The sequence below is a fragment of the Myotis nattereri genome (assembly GCF_964212035.1).
Source record: "Myotis nattereri genome assembly, chromosome: 2".
NCBI classification, from domain to species: Eukaryota; Metazoa; Chordata; class Mammalia; order Chiroptera; family Vespertilionidae; genus Myotis; species Myotis nattereri.
Genome location: NC_138076.1, coordinates 40,586,792 through 40,607,058, shown reverse-complemented (window position 1 = coordinate 40,607,058; position 20,267 = coordinate 40,586,792). Strand labels below are relative to the sequence as shown.

Below are 20,267 nucleotides of genomic sequence, written 5' to 3'. Positions count from 1 at the left end.
CAATAATTTTCAGTGAATGTTAAGTGATGCTATCCTCTTGAATCTGGGCCCAAATACGCTTTTGCGTATTCCATCCCATCCCATTTTATTATTTTTTTTACTTTTTATTTTTGCAGTTTTTGTTTTTTAAATTAGTTAGCAATAATTAAGAGCACCAAGGTTTAACTAAAATTCTGTATTTTTGCCCTTCTTGAAAAAACCCAATGGCCTGGCAACCCTGAGCTGGTATTTCCACCCAGCAGTATCAGTCCTCTTTAAATGGGACCACCTGTCCCCAGTTAGTCACAGTCCCAGTATTCCCTATTGCAGTGATGGCGAACCTAGGACACGCGTGTCAGAGGTGACATGCAAACTCATTGTTTTGGTTGATTTTTCTTTGTTAAATGGCATTTAAATATATAAAATAAGTATCAAAAATATAAGTCTTTGTTTTACTATGGTTGCAAATATCAAAAAATTTCTATGTGACACGGCATCAGAGTTAAGTTAGGGTTTTTCAAAATGCTGACATGCTGAGCTCAAAAGGTTCGCCATCACTGCACTATTGCTTCACAATCAGGCCTCTTCTTTCACTTAATTACCTGCTTAGCCCCTGAAAACATCTGAGTTTAGGCCACCAACTTCTACTGCTGGCCATGATGAAGTAACAGAGTCTGGACTTACTCTCCCATTATAACTACTAGAAAACTGGACAGAATAGAGGGAACAACTGTTTTCAGACATTTGACAACAGGGAGGGCAGGCCTGGGGTCCCTGAGAGAAGGGAAATAAATGAAGTGAGCCTCAGCACTACCTCACCTTTCTGCACGCGTACCTAGAAGTTAATGAAGTGCCTTCAAATTCTAAGGTAAAATTTACCTTGAAAATCTTCATCCAGCCAAACTATTAGTCAAGTATAAATGCAAAAATAAAGATAGTTGCAGATATGCTAACCCTCAAAAAATTAACATCTTACACACGATTCCTCAGGAAACTACTGGAGGATGTATTCCTCCAAAACAAGAAAGTAAATCAAGAAAGAAGACAACATAGGATTCTCAAAACAGGGACTCCAATATAGGGACGGAGGTAAAGGGAATTTTCAGGATGGTAGCTGTGCAGAAGCTAAAAAAAAAAAAAAAATTACATTTGATGCTTCATTAACATGGGTTTGAACTGCACCAGTCCACTTATATGTGATATTTGGGACAATGTGAAAAAACTTGCAGATGAGCTGCATATCCTAAAATATGGAAAGTTAAGAAAAAGGTAGCTATATCATAAATGAATAAATTATATATAGATATTAGTCTATTTTATAATTTACTACTATTGAATATTCAGAAATCTATTATACAAAGTTAAAATTTATAAAAAATTCTACACACGCTTAGAGACCATACATGGCACCATTCGTAGTTGAGCAAAATGTAAACATACATAAAGATGCAGTATATATGTATAACATACAAAATATGTGTTAATCAACTGTCTGTGTTATTGGTAAGGCTTCTGGTCAACAGCAGGCTATCACTAAATATTGAGGGAGTCAAAAGTTATGCATGGATTTTAGACTCTACAGGTGGTTGGTGACCATAAACCCAGTGCTATCCAAGGGTCAACTGTAGTCCAGATTAGAGCAGAAAGGAGGGTGGCAGGAGCTACAATCTCATCACTAGCACATAATGTCCACAACTGATGAATGAAGAATACAAACACTCCTTATCTAGCAATATGAAGACAAATCCAGAAAAACTAATGAAAAGAGTTGAAAATGATCATTTTAGGAGAGTGGAGAACGGGGGAGTAGGGCTGATGCAGGCAGGAATGTGGCTTTAGTGTTACCTTTCTGCACTGTCTGACTGTTTACATCAGATGAACAATTACTTAGATGAAAATGTAATTTAATTTTAAGTAAACAAGTATACCTGAGGGTCAGACCAGAGAGCTATGTGTCTAACCTTAACCACACTGGTTCCACAAAACAACCCTTCTTATAGAACTGAGATTCAGGCTGATGTCATTAAGCAACACTGAGTCATTTTAAGGAAGACTCCTCTGATAATGGTGACTGTATCTATTGTGAGGAGTTGTCAAGGAGACTGTTCATTAATCCCACAGTGTTCCCTCTGTATGAGCGCCCCCAAGAGAAATGCCTGAATGATCTTCATTCTGAGGCTGCTCAGGCAGTTTCTGACTAATTAGATTGTATCTATGGGTGCTGTGCGACTGCATAGGTCTCCAAGCTGGGAAGTATAGGGTCCAGTTGGTTGCCCACCTAGTTAGGTCTTTGTAACATACTTTTCCCTTAATTCCACTTTATCTCCTCCCTACCCTGACTCTTTGTTTACCTTTCTGCTTTCAAACCCACTTGAAATTGATGGTGTTCTGTGTTTTATGAATCCTTGTCAGTTGCTGCCTGAAAAAGGGCAGGGGAATGGCTGGATGGACGGGTAGATGGGAAAACTTCCAAAGACAATTCTATAAAGGTATGGAAGGAGAATGCCAAATTGGTAAAAGCAGGTCTTTGGAAAAGGGAAAAATTGGGGTCAATGAGGACTTCCACATTATCTGCATTGCCTGATATTTATAATATGTACATATTCATATGTTATATATAATTTAAAAATTCTAAGAATAATTCTACAAGTGCAGCAGAACTAGGATAAAAATATCTAATACTAGCTGCTGACTGTTTGCCATGTGCCAGCACTGTCCTAAGCTCATACATCTATTAATTAATCCTCTCAGAAACCATATTCAATACTATTAACATCCCTATTTAACAAGTGAGGAAACTGAGGCACAGATAGGTTAAGTAGTATCTCCAAGGTTACAGAGTGGGTAAGTGGGAGAGCAGGGATTTGAATTCAGTTTGAATCTTAAACTAATCTCTTGACCAATATACTACTCTGCCATTGGAACTACGATAAAAGTCATCACTGAAATGCTAAGAACTGTTCTAAATATTTTCAAGTTAGCTCATCCAAACCTCCAATTTACCCTATTCAGGAAACATTATCACTATTTGAATTTTGCAAATGAAACAACAGGTAACAGCTGCCCAAGATCACACAACTAAAAAGTGGCTGAGCCAGGTTTAGACACAAGAACTCACGCACAAGAGCATTTGTGGCTACTATAACATAATTCTGCCTCTATGTTACACCTGCCATCTGTTAAAGTGAGGAAAACAAGCCTTTTCTCACTTAAAGTCAGCTATTTCTGCCACAAAACTGCCATTTTTGGAAGTGTTTGCTTCGATCTGCTAATTCACAGATGGTACCTATACAAATAAGAAAACTTGATAGAACTCTTTTCATATTTACCTGAACCACACCCATACAGGAATCCAAAAATATCGATCCTTTTGGCTCTTTGGAGATCTTTTCATCTTTGTAAAAATTCAAATTGTAGGATCCATCACCAAGTTGAATCAGGTGGAAAAACCGTCTTTTAAATGACTGAAAGAAAAATACATACACAGCTATTGCTTCAAAATGAAAAGAATCACAATCTCTTGCAATTACTCACAATTCGACACAGAGATTAAAACCAGTTCAATTCTCCCAAAATCAAATCTCATTCTGGCCAATGCCCCCAGGTAACTGGGTGAGTGAAGACTCTCCTTCACATCTAGTAATTTCACCTGTAGATGTTAGGAGGTGGTTCACCTCACATCTACAGGTCATTTTTCTCACCCACAGAATTTGGGATTTTTATATAACTATCCAAAAGCAGTGCAGTGAGTTCCGAATTGGGATGCAGCCTAGAGGGATGGAAACTTTCTCAAATCCCCAGAGTTTCTGCTCACACAGCACAGAAACCATTCTTTGCCTCATGCCTCTGAGCGATTTCCCAGCCTCAGGACTGAGACAGTCGGCATTTCCCCCGATTTGATATCTCCCTGTCTATCCTACGCCCACCCCGTTTCCAGTGCTTCTTTTCTCATTATTATCCGGGTCTTTCTCTGGCCCTATTTCTGTCCTGGGTAGTTTTTTACTCTGGTTTTACTGTCCTCTTTGCAACCTTCTCCCAATGTAACCATTTTGCCTTTAGTCCTCAATTTCCACTTCACTTGACTTTGTCACAGTAGACCTCTGAAAAAGCGCTTAGGTTTAGCTTCTCAGTGACGTTCTTTGAGGTATCAAGTATCATTTTTGTAGTCAATACAGAGAAAAAAGCCTGTATTAGCCCATCACACCTTCATGCCAGGTCAATGATCTCTTCACACTGGTGGTGAGAGGGTGACGGGTAAGTGGGTGGAAGGGGCTGTACGAATGGGGGTCAATCTTACTAACCAAAGGGAGGCATCTTACTAACCAGACAACTTCACTTTTGTCGGAAAGAACAGCAAGCTCATTCATCTTGGGCATTATTCCTAAGACCTACAGCAAAAAACGTTTAATCAGAGGGGACAACAGGGCGTGGGCCTCCTTACCCTCATGGTCACGCTTATTGCACTGTTCATGTTGCCTTTGTACAGCCACCCGTGCTTGGTGATCCCGCCCTTCTGAGAGCCGAGGGAGGCAGCATCCTGGGAGCGAAGGAAAACATGGTGATCAGTCTGTTATTTGCTGTGAGTCTGGTCAGTGGAACAAGCATTCATTTGGTTGCCCCCTGCCCCTTTACTGGAGTCACCATCTGACACTAACACCTACAAGGCACTCTAGAGTCCACTTAACAGGGAAAGAGATGGGCAAGCATACATTTCTGAAAGCCCTAGCCCATGAAAAGGCAAAGCTAGTTCCACTACAAATTTTTACTTTTAAGTGTTTAATGAGCCACAGAAAGTACATACCATACTTGACCACTCAAGTTCTAAAGTCTTGACTGGTTTCACGAAAAATGTTTTCAAATGCCACTCCCCTATGACTGAAGGACAAAAGCAAATTCCTGGAAAACTTCCCAGAGGCTTAGTTCAGGGGAAGGTGAATAAAGAAAGGAAGGAAGGAAGGAAATGTGAGGCAATAAAGAAAGGACAGGTAACACGGTGGGGCAACCAGAAAAACAAGGAAAGAGGGAAGAATGCGACAGGGATAGAAGAAAGAAGGAGTTAGAAAAGGGAAAGGAAACAGCTAGAAAAGTAAAGAAGCAAGTTCTGACCCCAAGCTCTGAGATCCGGGTTTAAGGGGGTGGCTGCTAAACATATAGGCATATATTTGTACACATAATAAACAGACTGATGAAATATATACACACAAATACACAATCCAGCAAGTCTTCCACCACACCCTCGCACACTCTTTAAGAGTGCTCCCTTATGGCTTCTTTCCCCCTTTAAGGCTGTGCTCAGTGTACCCTTCAAGAGGTCCTCTGGGAAGAGAAGGCCACACAGGGTCAGCCTGCCCAGCTCACACCTCCTAAAACTAGTCTCTAATTACGATCCTCATTTCTGTACAAGCCGACGACTGCATAAAGGCCCATTTTATGCCATGTGTTAGACCAGCTCAATATTAATATTGGTGGTTTTACTGTTATTATTAGCAATAATAGAAATAACTTATCTGTCTAGGATTTTACAGTTTGTTTTGTGTGTCCTTGCATGCATTATTTTACTTGGTCCTCCTCTTTCTATTAATCAGCACCACATTCTTAATATCTTGCTTTTCACTTTGAATGACTACCTCCTCTTCTCAGAATTATTTTTTAAAACGCGGTTTCTAAAATAATTTGCTACCAAGGACATTGTTAAAGTTCATGAGGGGCTAGTGTTATTGGCTTAGCTGACAATTTAAAAAGAAAAGAAAAACTAAACTCACGATGAGGTACCCAAAAGTGAGTAGGGGAGAAAGAGAAATACAGAGATGGGAAGCACCATCTTTTAGTAGGCTTCCCTTGCTCAGTGGACATAGTCCCCTTCATGCCCTGCTGTCTTTGTACACTTCCCTAGCCATTATCATTTCTCCAACAATAGGGGAAGTGGTTGTTAACATCAGAGCTTCTGGGTAATACATACTTCACTCAATGCAATCACTGAAAAACAGCAACTTAAAATGTACTGGCTACCAGATTGTTTTAAGATTTCCTGCTGAAAAACAACATAGTCCTGGCTGGTTTGGCTCAGTGGATGGAGTGTCGGCCTGTGGACTGAGGGGTCCTGGGTTCGATTCTGGGGGGAAGGGAGGCATGTGCCCAGGTTGCGGCTCGATCCCCAGTGGGGGGCGTGTGGGAGGAGCCGATCTATGATTCTCTCTCATCATTGATGTTTCTATCTCTCTCTCCCTTCTTCTCTAAAATCAATAAAAATATGTTTTTTTTAAAAAGAAAAGAAAAACAATATAAACTTAAGGTCTAAGTAATCTTGATATCTTTTAACAGTGCAGCCAAATCTTATCCAGGCCTTTGAAAATGATCTCAGAACAAATAAACAGGGCCAGGAGAACATGCTGCGTATGTTAAGTAGTCAAGTTGAAACAGAAACTTTATTTCAATCAATCAAACAACACATTTAGTGAAATTCTTCCGTTTCAAGAAACATTCCAATTGCTGTTTTGGGTAAATGTTGGTAATTTTCTAATTAATCTTCTAAGTCTGTAAAAGAAGTCAATTTTAAAATCTGTGAGTGATCATCCTACCTCGTCTTTGTCAACCTCCTCATCAACTTCATAGACATGAACTGGAAGTTTATCCAACTTGGCCCCTTTGCTTTAAAAAGAAGAAAAGAATATGTTTTATAATTACCTGGTCCCTGGAGAGATGCTGCATTTCTTCTCCCATCAGAGGAACCAGCATTTAACAAACCCCAAATTGGCCCACTCACATAAAGATAAAAACTATCAGTGCCATTGCTTTTCACAGTGGAGTTAGGAGAACCCCAAAAGCTATCCATAGCTTGTTGGGAGCTACATAGGTATTTTAAAATGGGAAAGCTATTAATAAATAAAGACTTGGTAGGCATTAACAACAAAAACATGACAGTAACAATAGCGGCTAGCATTTATTAAACAATTACGTGTTAGGCACTGTGCTGGGTACTTCACGTGTTTTCTCCTTTAGTCCTTTTGATGCGGGGACTGGTGTGAAGACCATTCACTAGTAATAGATGAGGAAACTAGGGCTTACAGAGAGCAGAGTAAGTAGATGACTTAGGCAGAGATAGAAGAGAATCTATGTTCTTAGTCATTGTTACAATCTTCCCTCTCATCCTCATCACAATAACCAGAAACTCTTATTTATGCCAAAAAGTGAAGTCTACCAGCAGTAAAAGTAAAATATCATATAGGAAGTACAATATATCTCACAGTCTATTCTCTTTTAGCCATGAGAAAAGTAGGAACAACACTATCAGTGAAGATAGGTTAATCTGGTCAAATGGGAAGAATTAAAAAATCCCCACAGAGTACAGAGTGAACATAGAGCTAAGAAGCACACCCATCTGGAGAAGATAATGTTGGAGGAGAGTGTTCTCAGCTGAGGTTTAAAAAAAGGCATCTGGGAAGCTGGCTAAACAAGCTTAAGGAGTGGCTGAACCACACAAATAGAAAAAACAAATAGCGAGATCCATCAAGAATAGTATAAACAAATCAAAGGTGCAACAAACACAAAGAAAAACATATTAATAGGATCTCAAGTAAAATTTTCATTGGCGATGGTTACTTTTGAGACACAATCCATCATTATTTACTTTCAATTTTCATACTGAACTCTATTTAAATTTGCCAACTGCATCATTTATGGGTGTACCATTTTATAACAGACATCCTATCCCTGGTTTACTTTAACCACCACTAATCAATCTAAATGTACCTGCTTTTGGTGTATTTTAGAATGAGTTAATACTTTAAAGGAGGTAAAGAAATTTGTCTGGGGAAATGCTTGTTCTTTGATATACTTTTAACATAAAATTTATTCGGTAGAATTTTTTTAATTTTCATTTATTCAATATAAAATAAAACAAAAACATTTTTGTTTCTTAAAATATTCTTTTTAAGATAAAACACATTGTAGCATATTTCAAAACCCTTACATTTTCTTTGTTTTTATTTCTCACTGAAAAAATTTCACCCTGCTTGTGTTTTATCAGTGGCACCCTGAAAAGAACCACTGGAAGTAATTAAACCATCCATGTGTTTATTACCACCTGCCAATCCCAGAGTACTGGGATTGAGTTCTGTTATCACATGCCCTGTAAACAACAGCTATCCCATATCATACAAACCACGTAGAAATAGTTTCTCCGATTACTCTGATTGCTAGAAGGTACATATCTCCCTAAACATTTTAAGTACAAAGACTTTTCCCTATGCATACAACCCCACCGTGTGTGGTCTGCCCATTTACTTACTTTGGAAGCTGTCGAAACTCTCCTGAGTAATCTTCATATTTATAGTTCACAAGATGCCAGTCAGAGTTATAGGTTTTGATGCACTATTGGGGGTAGATAAAAAAAATAGAAAGTGTATGAGAACAATAAAAATTCTTTCCCCTTAATGCTCTCGCGCCTGAAATTCCATCATCAGAGATTCCCGTGAAGCTGAAGAACCACTTAAACATCGCCCTGGGGAGAGGGGTCGCTTTAAGTGTGATCTGAGAGCAGATTTTACAGGAGACACACATCACCTCCTCTTGCTCCATTTACATTACAATGTACAGTTTCTGACTTAAAAGCATTTGATTCTTAAGAAGTTGTGTGGCCTCTACTAGAATATGAAAGTGAACAGAGAGTGTGAACCATAAGACAGTTTCATGGTATTTACTAATATTACAAGTGGCTTTGTTAGTCAATATTATATAAATCTGTCCTCAGTTTTTTCTTCTATTTATAAGGGACAGAGTGAGGTATTAGGAGGAAGGATTCCATTTCACAGGGGCACCATGACACTTCCGTGTGTACGTGCATGTGTGTATAGAATGCACAACGTATGCAGCGCTCCATTGCCAAGGATTCTATCGGTGACACCAACCTGCAGAGGCTGCATTAGACTACCTCCTAAAAGACAGACTCAACGGGCCAGCATGGTGTCTTTCATTCATCTACACAGAAGGATCCACTGAGTAGCACATACGGTCTTAAGATTATAAGATCTTCCAGATCTTCAAATACGAACAAGTCGAAATCTATAGGTGAAGTCTTTGATTTAGCTACCATCAGCTTAGCCCAAATAATTTTTCTGTGTGATCAGCTCTTGACTACATGTGTGTAGACTTCAGTATGGCAAAAAAAGTGAATAAGTGAAAACATAGATAGATAAATGCATGTATGTATTACCGAGTTGATTTGATGCTGGCTATAACTAACATGAACAAAGTCTCTTTTCGGCTTATTTCTCTTCATTGTTTAGTTGTGAACCTTTTTATCTATTTCTTAGCCTATTGCCAGAAGGCCTTTTGAGGCAAACTCTCCTTCACCCCAAAATCATGAAAATAATTGCAGCAACAACAGCAAGTGTTTCTCCTGTGCCAGGCTCTCTATAAGCACTTTACTGGCAAGGTTGTAGAGGGAAGGTAGTGTAAGCTTTGCTATCATTAAGGTAAGATAAATAGGAGAGGTGGGATAAATAGCAGAGAAGGGTTACGAAGAGGGTTAAGTGTATGAGCTAAGCAACTTTTCAGTTTCTCTTCTCTGTACTTACAAATGTTTTTAAATACTATTTCATTCTTGTAAATGCTTTCAAAAAATTTTCAAAGCATTTTCACCTTTAGAACATCAGATATCCACACTTAAAATTACATTCCCAAACCAGTATGATTTCAGAATTATCCTTAGATTTGGATTTTCCCACTACCGTCCGTAGGTCCATTATCACTAAGTCAAGTCTGACTGTGTATTATACAGCCTCATGCACAAGCCCCTATTCTCTTTGTTCTGGAAGCCAGATCGGGGACAGCAGCAGCACTCAGGGCCATGGTGGTTTTGCATAGAGCAGGGCCACTGAAGTTGTGCCACCAAAGTCTCTTGCAGGTCATTACAAACATGCTGAAGTATAAAATGCACCTGCCCAATTAAAACATACACAAGCACAGACAGACATGATCGTGTGCACTTATGAACGGAATACCAGAGTGCCCAAATTTTTAATATCTTAGATAAAACTAGTAAGAAAGATAATTATAGTATTTAAATATGTTAAATTATAAGGAATTGCAAAAAGCATCGTTAGCCAGGTTAAGCAGCCAGAGGTTCATTCATTTAATAAGCCATTGTTGATTGCCCACACAGCAGGCAGCTACTAAATTCCAAGGTAGAAACAGAATAAGGCAAGCAACACCCATCCCTCTGGGATGTGGAAAGTCTAGGAGACAATGGGTTCAATCAGAAATCAGTATCCACAGACCCATATCTCTAAAAGCACAGAGATCTGATTTCATGACTGACCTTTCAAACTTGTGAAATTCAATAATATTTTGAACTTCTACTGCAGGTTTTTTGAAGTTGTTTTTTAAAGAGCCATTAGGTCATTCTCCTCGGGACGAGAGGATGGAGAGGAAGTGCTGTTCCACTCCACCCAAGGGAAGGCTCTCCAGAGGGCTTAGTTATGTTGGCTCCCGCAGCAGAGGATGGAGCCGCTATTGCTCAACCTGCAGCGATTAAAGAACTTAACGGAGAGCTGCCCTTCAAAAACCGTATTTTTTAAGCAATTGGGAAAACTGAATTAGTAATTAATAATTTTGCTGCAGGCTTTAAAACAGGAGACAACAAACTTTTCCTGAAAATGGCCAGACCGCAAACATTCCCAGCTTTGAGGGACATACTGTCTCTGTGGCAACCACTCACCTCTGAGCTGTGATATAAAAGCAGCCAAAGGCAATAGGTAAACAAACGGGTGTGGCTGTGCTGCGACAAAACTTTATTTATAAAAACCGGCTGCAGCCCAGAGTTTGCCTGTAGGTCACAATTTGCCTACATCCTGTTTTAAAATAAACATTTAAGATCATATAAACATACCTGGCTGTATTTGTCTAGAATTAATTTTACTAATATAATAGCAAAGGAGGCAAGATAAAAAGTTACCTTTTCAGAGGGATGAGAGGACATACTTTAAAAATTTTAAATACATACTGAATTTTTAAAAAAATCTCCACGGAAATTAAATTGTGTTATTTTAATTGGTCTTCACTTATAAAAGCATAATTTCATTATAGTGGGCAAATTTAGCAATAGACATATTTATCATCTAGAAAATGAGGATAAAAACGGCCCCTGCTTCTTTCTGGATCAGGGGCCAGTGGCCACGCCCAGGAGCCCTTCTGCTCTCCCAGTAAAGCAGCGGCCCACTCAGAGAGCCCCTACCCGCCCAGGTACTTCAATGAAGGAGAACGTCAAGAAAGAACATTAAAACACCTAATTAGTTCATCCTACCTAAAAGCACCTGGAGGAAGAAACTAACACCCCCAGGTGTGTGTGTGGGGGGGGGGGGGGGAGCGAAACCAGCAATCTCAATGCAATAACTTTTCTTTCCTCATGATGATCATTACTTGTATGTTAAAACAAAAGTAATAGTGACCACACATTGATCAGGGATCGGCAGGCTCAGCTCATTTTCACCTGCCACTTTATAAATATTGAAATTGAACTGGTCTTGAAGGTAAGTTCCAAGTATAAATATGTAATAGTGTAAATGATTACATAAATGTGTGTGCCGAGTCTCCATTAAATATCCATGACGAAGCCTCTGACATTACACCCAGGGGCTTTATTTTATAAGCTCCCGCAGAATTTTCACGTTCTGTTGTCAGAAAAGACCCCCTTTGGCATTTCTAAGCTTTGGATTCTGAAAACCGCATGCCATCCTCTGATTTTAACTTCCATTATAAATATATATATATATATGATTACTTCCCTGACACTGTCTTGAAAACATCATTAAAATGTAAAGAAAAGGGGGTGGGGGAGGCCAGCCTTGGGAAAAAAGGACTAAAATAACATACATGAATGTGGAAGAAACACATTACCTCTGTGACAAATAAGCTCTGCGCTTCCTCCTGTGCGTGTGCGGGAACCGTGGAGCATCTGTAGCGGCCCTGGCGTCTCAGGATGGCGGTCTGCGAAGGAAAGCACCAGGCAAGGGCTGAGTGAGGTGAAGAGGGGAGGGCAGCCTCCAGCTCGCAGGGCCTGGCATGGACAGTCACTTCAGTCTCTACCAGCTCCTCCTCAGGTTACACAACAGAGCCCACTTGACACCCTACCATTCAAAAGTCATGCAGGGCCACGACCCTGCTTCTTTCTGGCCGCTCCCGGGAGCCCTTCTGCTTCCCCTGAGTAAGGCAGAGGTCCATGCAGAGAGTCCCTAACTCCCCAGGTACTTGATCTAGTCCCATTACACTGCTTTTTACTTGCCCCAATTATCTTTCTGTATTGTAGTTAAACAGATATGACATAAAATTTACAATTTTAACCATTTTCAATTGTACAGTCCTGTGTCATTGTACATGTACACTGCTGTGCAACCATCACCACTATCCATCTCTGAACTGCCCTTTATGTCTGTGTTCACTACCACATCTCCAGTGCCCAAGAACCAGAGAGGTTGAAAGCCCTTAATCAATATTTGCCGACTGAATCTATGAATTGTGAATTCTACCTCCCCTCCTATGAACCTTAGAACTATTCTTGTTTCATGAGGCTTAAATGCTTATTTTAAATAACAAAATGCCTCAAGACTTTAGGCAGATGCACATCTATTCCAATTAACATTGTTTGTGCGGAACAGTCATGTCAATACAGGAAACAGGACCTCAGACTTCAGAAAGATTTCCTCTCCCACGGACTACAATCCTTGGAACTATTAACTGATTATAAAACAGCATACATGAAACATTTTGCTAACGGAATCTACCCTGTTGGCTCTTCCTGACTAATTACTAAGCTGGGGTCTCCCAGGACCTGTCCCGGCTGTTTCTCTTCTTCCTTTGATAAGCAGCTTTGGGTCAAATCTGTGATCTCCTCCCAACCTGTAGAGGTGGAGAACCCCAGGGCACATATTTTATGTATAACTTAATTTTATTTCCTGCCCACATTTTCTCTGTGTTGTGTTTGATTCACCTATATATATATTCTCTTATTGCACTGTGTCCATCTTTGAAATTAATCTTACCTCCCGTTTTTTAGAATAAGGATCCCTTAATTCTACAGGAAGGGAAGGAAGGAACTCTATTCTCCACCAAAGTCCTTCACAGGTGGCTTATTAATTCATTCAGCCTCCAAGAGGACTTGTACGACCCTGGGTGTCTTGGTTTCTTTGCAAATATCTCAAACAAAGGGTGATTCTCATTACTCACGTGTTCACATGAAATGCCATAGAGATATGTGACTAAGCTTTGCAGAGGCACAATCTACTCAAAAAGCTTCAACATAACACATAAATTATAAGAGACTGTCAAAACTAATATTAGTAAAAGGGAATTGCCTAAGAAATTGTGTATGTTCCTTTTTTTTCAGATTCTATTTATTTTTATTTTTTCCCTTCTCTTTTATTTTTTTTTAAATCTTTATTGTTGAAAGTATTACATATGTCCTCTTTTTCCTCCATTGACCTCTTGTGTTTGTGTAAACTTCTTAATATTCTTACTTATTGTATCCTTATCTTGATTATTTGGGTCTATCAAGATTTTATAAACTAATGATTATACTTTCAAAAATGTTCAGGAAATGGCTCAGGCTAAGAAACAGGACTATTAGGGTCATTTCCAGCCCATTTCCCATCACAAGACTAAGAAGAAAGAAAATGTATTACAAAATTTTCCCAGTGAATTGCCAACTCAAGAAACTTTAATTATGTAATACTATTCTAAGCACCCCTTTAAGAGAAAAATAATAGCAAATGAGTCTTTTTTATTCTCATGGACCAAAGTACCATTATGCTCTCAATTTAAAAGAAAGCAAAAATCATTAGAGACTTGTCTTTTACCAAATAATTAAAGCAATCATTCACGTGTTTATTGCCACCCACCAATACCAGAATGTTAGATTTGACTCCATTACTGATGAAGTCCTAACTATGATCCTCATAGTTCTTTTTGTATGTCTGTTTTAGATCCTCTTTTTTAGATGCCTACTATCCTTCCCTATATGTTCATGCTGTTCCTCACACCAAAAGGTGGAAACTATTTCCTCTTCCCTTGAATCTGGGCTGTTTAACACGGGTAAAATGAGGTAGAAGGGAACTTGTGCCAGTTCCAAGACTAGCCTTTAGGAGAACTGGAAGCTTCTGATTCTTCCTTCTTGAAAGACAACGAGCATATTAAAAGATTCACCACCTGATATCACCACATGCTGTGAACAAGTTCAAGCTAGTCATATGGAGAGGCCGTATATAGAAAGATGCCCCACCAGCCTCCAGCTGGTTCCAGCTATCCTGGTCAAGTGAAAAAGTCATCTTGGACATCCCAGCCCCCATAGACTCTAAATAAAGCAGAACTACCCAGCTTAGCCTTAACCAGATTTCAGAATTATGAGAAACAATAAATTATTGTCTTACTAGACTTTGGGGCAATTCAGCAATAGATAACTGTAATAAGACTGTAAGAGGCTAGGAACATCTCCTGATTAAAGTATTGGAGAATACTGCCATTTTCATGGAAATATCTTTCAAATGCGAATCACACTATAGGTTAGGACAGAAGCATGGAGGGGATACACTGCAATCTGGTTTCCATACTTACCCTCTATTCAATCAGTGTCCTAAGCACGGGCAAGTAAGAGAAAAGTGTCTGCTAGACCTAGAGAATAGACTATAGTGGCTTCTCTTCCCAAAGAACAGTCTACTGATCACGTAAGGCTCAGTATAAATATCACTCCATCCATTCATCCATCCATCCATCCATCCATCCATCCATCCATCCATCCATCCCTCTTTCCCTTCCTTCTCTCCCCCCTTCCTCCCTCTACTGGATCCCTACTTTTTACCAACAGACAATGAACTAGCATTGAGACACCACATTAGATAAAATGTAGTTCTTACAGAGTTTACAGTCTGATGACAGAGGAAATAAATTATTAGAGTGTGATAAGTACTGCAGGAGGGTATGAGAAAAAAGAGCACAGATACACCAGCTGGTAAGAGAGGAAAGAGTAGGGGAGTCTAAATTTGACATGGAGGAGAAGAGGACATCAAGAAAATGTGTACTGCCTGGCCAGTATGGCTCAATGGTTGAGCATCAGCCCATGAACCAGGAGGTTGTGGTTCAATTCTGGGTCAAGAAACATGCCTGGGTTGCAGGCTCAACCTCCAGTAGGGGACATGCAGGTGGAAGCCGATGTATGCTTCTCATTGATGTTTCTATCTCTCTATCCCTCTTCCTTCCTCTCTCTAAAATCAATAAAATATATTTTTAAAAGATGTGTCCTGAGGCAAAGATGCTTAAGCTACATCGTATTTGTACTGCATACACTTGAAACTTGGAGAGAAGCTTACCCTTGGAAAGTTAAAAGGACAAAATCAAGACATAATAAATGTGGTTAGCTCTTTGCACACACACAAAAGAAACAAACCCATTAAATCCTAGAACTGAAAAATCATTCTATGTCAAAGGAAAAACTTCCTAGAACTCTAAATTTGAATTAAACAACACTAAAACCCCACCAACCCACAGGCTAGTCAGTGGTTTTAATTCATCTGGGGAAAGAATGAGCCAACAGAAAGAAACGGGCTTTGAACCAGAGCACTTTTCTCAGTATCTTTAAAAGAAAAGGCTGGGATCCATCAGGCAGGGACCCATGGGCGGGGGGGGGGGGGGGGGGGGGGGGGGGCGGGGCTACAGGACTTGGCACCAACGAGAAGTCACCGTGTAATACCACCAGTTGCCAAGGTCTCCCACTCATTGCCTTGGCTCTAAGTCCAGCCTCAACAACCCACTTGTTTATAATGTGATCCCCATTTAGACTTCACTAGTTAGAGAGAACACACAGCCAATGAATACATCCTGATTTGCTTATTAATTCCAGTTCTGAATGCACATTTTTAAATATTCTCTTGCGGGCTTGGCTACCACAAGTGAATTCATCCGAGCCTAAATAATTCTGGTTATATTGTCCAAACCCAGTCTTTGGACTTACAAAGTGAAAAACTGCCCCTAGACCCGTGATCGGCAAACTGCGGCTCTCGAGCCACATGAGGCTCTTTGGCCCCTTGAGTGTGGCTCTTCCTAAGCCTTAGGAGTACCCTAATTAAGTTAATAAAAATGTACCTACCTATATAGTTTAAGTTTAAAAAATTTGGCTCTCAAAAGAAATTTCAATCGTTGTACTGTTGATATTTGGCTCTGTTGACTAATGAGTTTGCCAACCACTGCTAGACCATGATGGCTTGTCTGATAGCTCATCATCTCTGGTTCCATTATACAAAAGTCTCTTGCAGGCACATCTTTTTTTGCCCTACCAGACTGTGGATTCCTCCGAGGGCAGGAGATGCATCTTTCTATTTGTATCTCTGTGCCAAGTACTTAATAAATAAATGAATAAAATAGACAATGGAGAAAGAAATAGAAACCTACCAATAATTATCCATTACTTGCACATTTTTTTATATTACTATAAAAGTTCTCTGATATATTATAAAAATTGACAAGGGAAGTCTATAGCATAAGTGATTTTCTGTTTTAATTTCTCCATACATTTTTATGTATTAAAAGTTACATTCGGGTAATAGTCAACTGTATGCCAAATCAATTCACGTTAAATTTCTATAGTTTTATTAATCTGGTTTATAACAGAATTCAAATCAAGACCAAGATATACTCCATGAACATTAAAGCCCTTCTTTAAAAATTAGCTTAATTTTCTTTTACATGGTTATGGTATTCTTTTTTTTTTTTTTTTTTACTTTTCTATCAGTTAAAATCATATTCCTTCTAAAAGATGGGTCTGTGTCCACTTTATATAAATCAGTATCAAGGTTGGACATTCATAGACTATCAGTTTTATTTTTATATTTGGAAAGATACGATTTCCATTCTACTAAGAAAGCTTAGTAGCTTCTGACTAAGTAACTTTCTACATTTGCAAGTGGGAAGGGAAAAACATTTCACATTATGAAGTGTGATAAGACCTGAAAATTAAATCTAAACATAGACAACCATTGGGATATAAATCTCACAGTACAAAACAATTTAAAATTAAAGGCCCTCTTCTAACTACTATAATAATTTTAAAAATCATCTATATTTGGTCAGTACTATTACTTAGGTTAAACACTGGTGGTCTTTGACACAGAATCCTTAATTACCGTGGCCAAGTATGGGCAGGAGTCTTATGAGGAATTCCACAAAATTTTGGAGTAATTGAAAAGGATAACTGAACTGCTAAAGAAGAGAAAGTAAGGGGTGAAGTCCTCCCCCAAAGGCCTTATATAATGATGCACAAACACCTGAGAGCCCCAAGTAAATCCGTATAAGACTTTTCTTCTCCAATGGAATGAGATGAAGAAGTACAACGTTGTCCCCGCATCCCCGCCCCCCCTCACCCCAGCAGAATATGAAGAGTAAAATTTAATAGTGATCTGAAAATCTAATTTGGAATAACAAATTTCAAATAGATGCTTTTTTATTTTAAAAACTTTTATTTTCTCTTGGTTCAAATGACTGCCTCCAAAAACTGAGATAATCTGATTGTCTATGAGCCACATCTGGATGCTTACCCCAGGGAGGCAGAGCCATGGGCCACCTAAAGGGAATGTGCAGAGGTATCAGGCCTCCACACCTGGGCCTTCCTGGCATTTCCCACCCCTCTACTTCGTCACCCATTTCTCTTCCCTCATGGCCTGCTGCAACCCTGTTTCTTCAGCTTCAGCTTGGAATCCCCCTCTACTATCAAAATTCCTGACCCCATCTGGTCAAGGCTCTGTCTTCCTTCCGTCAGTGCTAGACAACACACTACCTTGACCCCTCTGAGGCTGGGATACGAAGAAGCTTGTGTTTCAAACCACGAGCACCGTGAAGCACATAATTTAATTAAGCTTCCTATGGAAGAATTTGAGAAGTGATATTGGAAAGCGGTTTGGATTGAGAGCCAGGAAACCTGAGTTCTCATCTGAGCTCTGCCTCTAATTAACTGTGTGATCTTGGGGGAAAGTTTTAACTTTCCACATGCATAAAATCAAGAGGTTTTCAGGATTTCCAGGTTTCCTTTGTGGTTTAAAAATTCCACAGTTCTGTGAACATGGAATTCTAAGTCTGTCTCACACGAATGGTTTATGTTAGTGCTATGCATTGCTCAGTGAGCCACCAGAACATAAAAGACATCCAGGAAAAAAAAGTAATACTGGAACAGCTCTGATTTATAGTCCCCATTTATTTTGTTTAATAAAAGGAATTGTCAGATTAAAAGGAGGGAAGATTCACCATAAAGACTCAAATAAATAGAGGTATGAGTGTTAACAAAGACATGCTTTCTTTATTTCATCATTTCTTTATTTTTCTAACCCTTGAAACCCATATGGCACTGGATTTTTATTTTTTTTTTATCATTTTACCATAAGCATGAAACTATAACAAAACAGCCTTCTTAACTCCTGATGGGAAGTACGCACATCCACTGGGTATTTAAACTATCTTATTTTATAGGGTTTTGATTAAGAGACTGAAACAATGGCCCTCCCTGCTCCTGGGACCACATGAACAATGAGCTAAAGACAATATTCCAGAGAAGTGGGTGGGCTGCAACCTGAGCCAGCTGTGTGGATCCACCACAGACTGTCTCCCCCGTCTCTCCTGTTCAAAGGAGCATAGGGCTGGGAGGGCTGGGAGTGTCCTGCCTCAGACAGAAAACAAACATCGCGGGGCAGCCAGAAGGAGTGCAGGCTTTGAAACAGGGAGAGATGGCTTCTAGTGTCCTAAACAGAACAGCTGAGTTAGATGAAGGAAGAGGGTCCTCTTCTAACTGGCCAGTAGCCACATGGCTGCAGAACAGAGTGCAGGGAAATGTCCTAGGTGCCTGCTGCCTTACCTCGAAGGTGCAGATGGCCTGAAGTCAGAGAAGAAGGCCCAAGAGCCATTCTGCTGACCTGCTGGATGGAGAAGCCCACAGATCTCAGAGCCTGGTCAACCCCAATCTACCCTTAGGCTCAAACATAGACTATCTTCCCTTAGCAGTCAACCCCTCCTGTTTGTAATTCCATATAAAGCATCGGCACTAGTGTTTATTTTTGTGTTTAATTTATTTAATAGCACTATCCCTTCAAACCATTGAGAGCTTGATGCAATCATCTGTCAGGAGAAGGGCATCCTTGCGGCAGGGGTAGGGGGGGCCAGAGCTCAGTGCCGTGAGGGGAGAGGATGCTGTCAGAAATGAGAGCTCAGGTGGGCTAGGTAAGACTGAGAGCTCTTTAGACGGCTTCCCTCAGGCCTGGCCCATCTCCCTCACTAAAGATTAAGCTCTGAGTTGAATTTTTACTGGGCCAACTGGGCCAAGTGGATAGTGTCCACTTCAATGTTCTAAAGTTACCTCGGATTTTCAACTACTCCCTGTTAGAGAGATGGCTCCCAACGCCTCCTTCCTTTCGTCTCTAGACCTGAGCCAAACCACAGGTGCCTCCCTTGTCTGTGGAGTTGGGTCCCTTTGATGTCTGCAGAAACACTCCCGGCTGGGTTTGCCTGTACATTAAACGTTTTGTATCCAGGGCCACATTAAACATGACTGCGACTTACTGAGCACAGCAGTAAGGACGCCTTCCCAAATATCTGGCAGATGCGTTGTTTCAGAGCAGATGACTTGCTTTGCAGAGGGCGCAGTCCCACACGCGGCTGGGAACTGCAGTCCACACAGGGTGTGCCCCACGGCTCGCTGCCAGATCACGTCTTGGCAGCTGACCAACATGTTCTATTAAGATCAGACACTTCCAATTTCAGGCAAACAGTTTCCTGAGAATTTTCAATGTTTAATTCACTAATAATTAAGAACATGGACAAAGCATGGGACAAGGGAAGGGTCTAGAGCTGGAGAAGGAATTCTATTTGGGTTTCTGAGGGATCTAACAACAACAACAAAAAAACAAAAACAACTCCCAAGGAACTAATTAAAGCCATACAAGGGCCGAGCCTTGAATACGTGCAGGGAAACGGACATCTCTCTATCTGTTTCTAACAGCTCCTCTTCACTGGCTCCTGCACGGTCCTGAAGCTTCCATCTTTAACTGCCTTTCTCCATTCACTCAAGTGTCATCCTGTGAGGTCAACGCCTCTCTTTGCTGTACATCCCTATGACAACACACAGAATGAGGGTGCTCTTGTAGGAACCTCAGTGCAGCACCCTCCCTGACTGGAATGCCCGCCTTCCTTCTATCATCCCTCTTATCCATTCTCTGCACAGCTGCCAGTCATCTTTCTAAAACTCTGATATGGTAGCATCACGC

The 20,267-nt window shown here is 40.1% G+C and overlaps 1 protein-coding gene across 3 annotated transcripts in view; it reads right to left on the bottom strand.

The window, feature by feature from the left end:
- Positions 1 to 20,267, bottom strand: part of DOCK9 (dedicator of cytokinesis 9) — a 160,167-nt gene that overhangs the window by 106,040 nt on the left and 33,860 nt on the right. For all 3 annotated transcript variants that reach the window (XM_081082498.1, XM_081082499.1, XM_081082500.1), the window contains exons 3-7: positions 11,875 to 11,964; positions 8,267 to 8,349; positions 6,558 to 6,627; positions 4,421 to 4,516; positions 3,309 to 3,443 (exon numbers count right to left, since the gene is read on the bottom strand). In XM_081082498.1, coding sequence (XP_080938624.1) covers positions 3,309 to 3,443; positions 4,421 to 4,516; positions 6,558 to 6,627; positions 8,267 to 8,349; positions 11,875 to 11,964 — 474 coding nt within the window. The remainder of the gene's footprint in view (positions 1 to 3,308; positions 3,444 to 4,420; positions 4,517 to 6,557; positions 6,628 to 8,266; positions 8,350 to 11,874; positions 11,965 to 20,267) is intronic.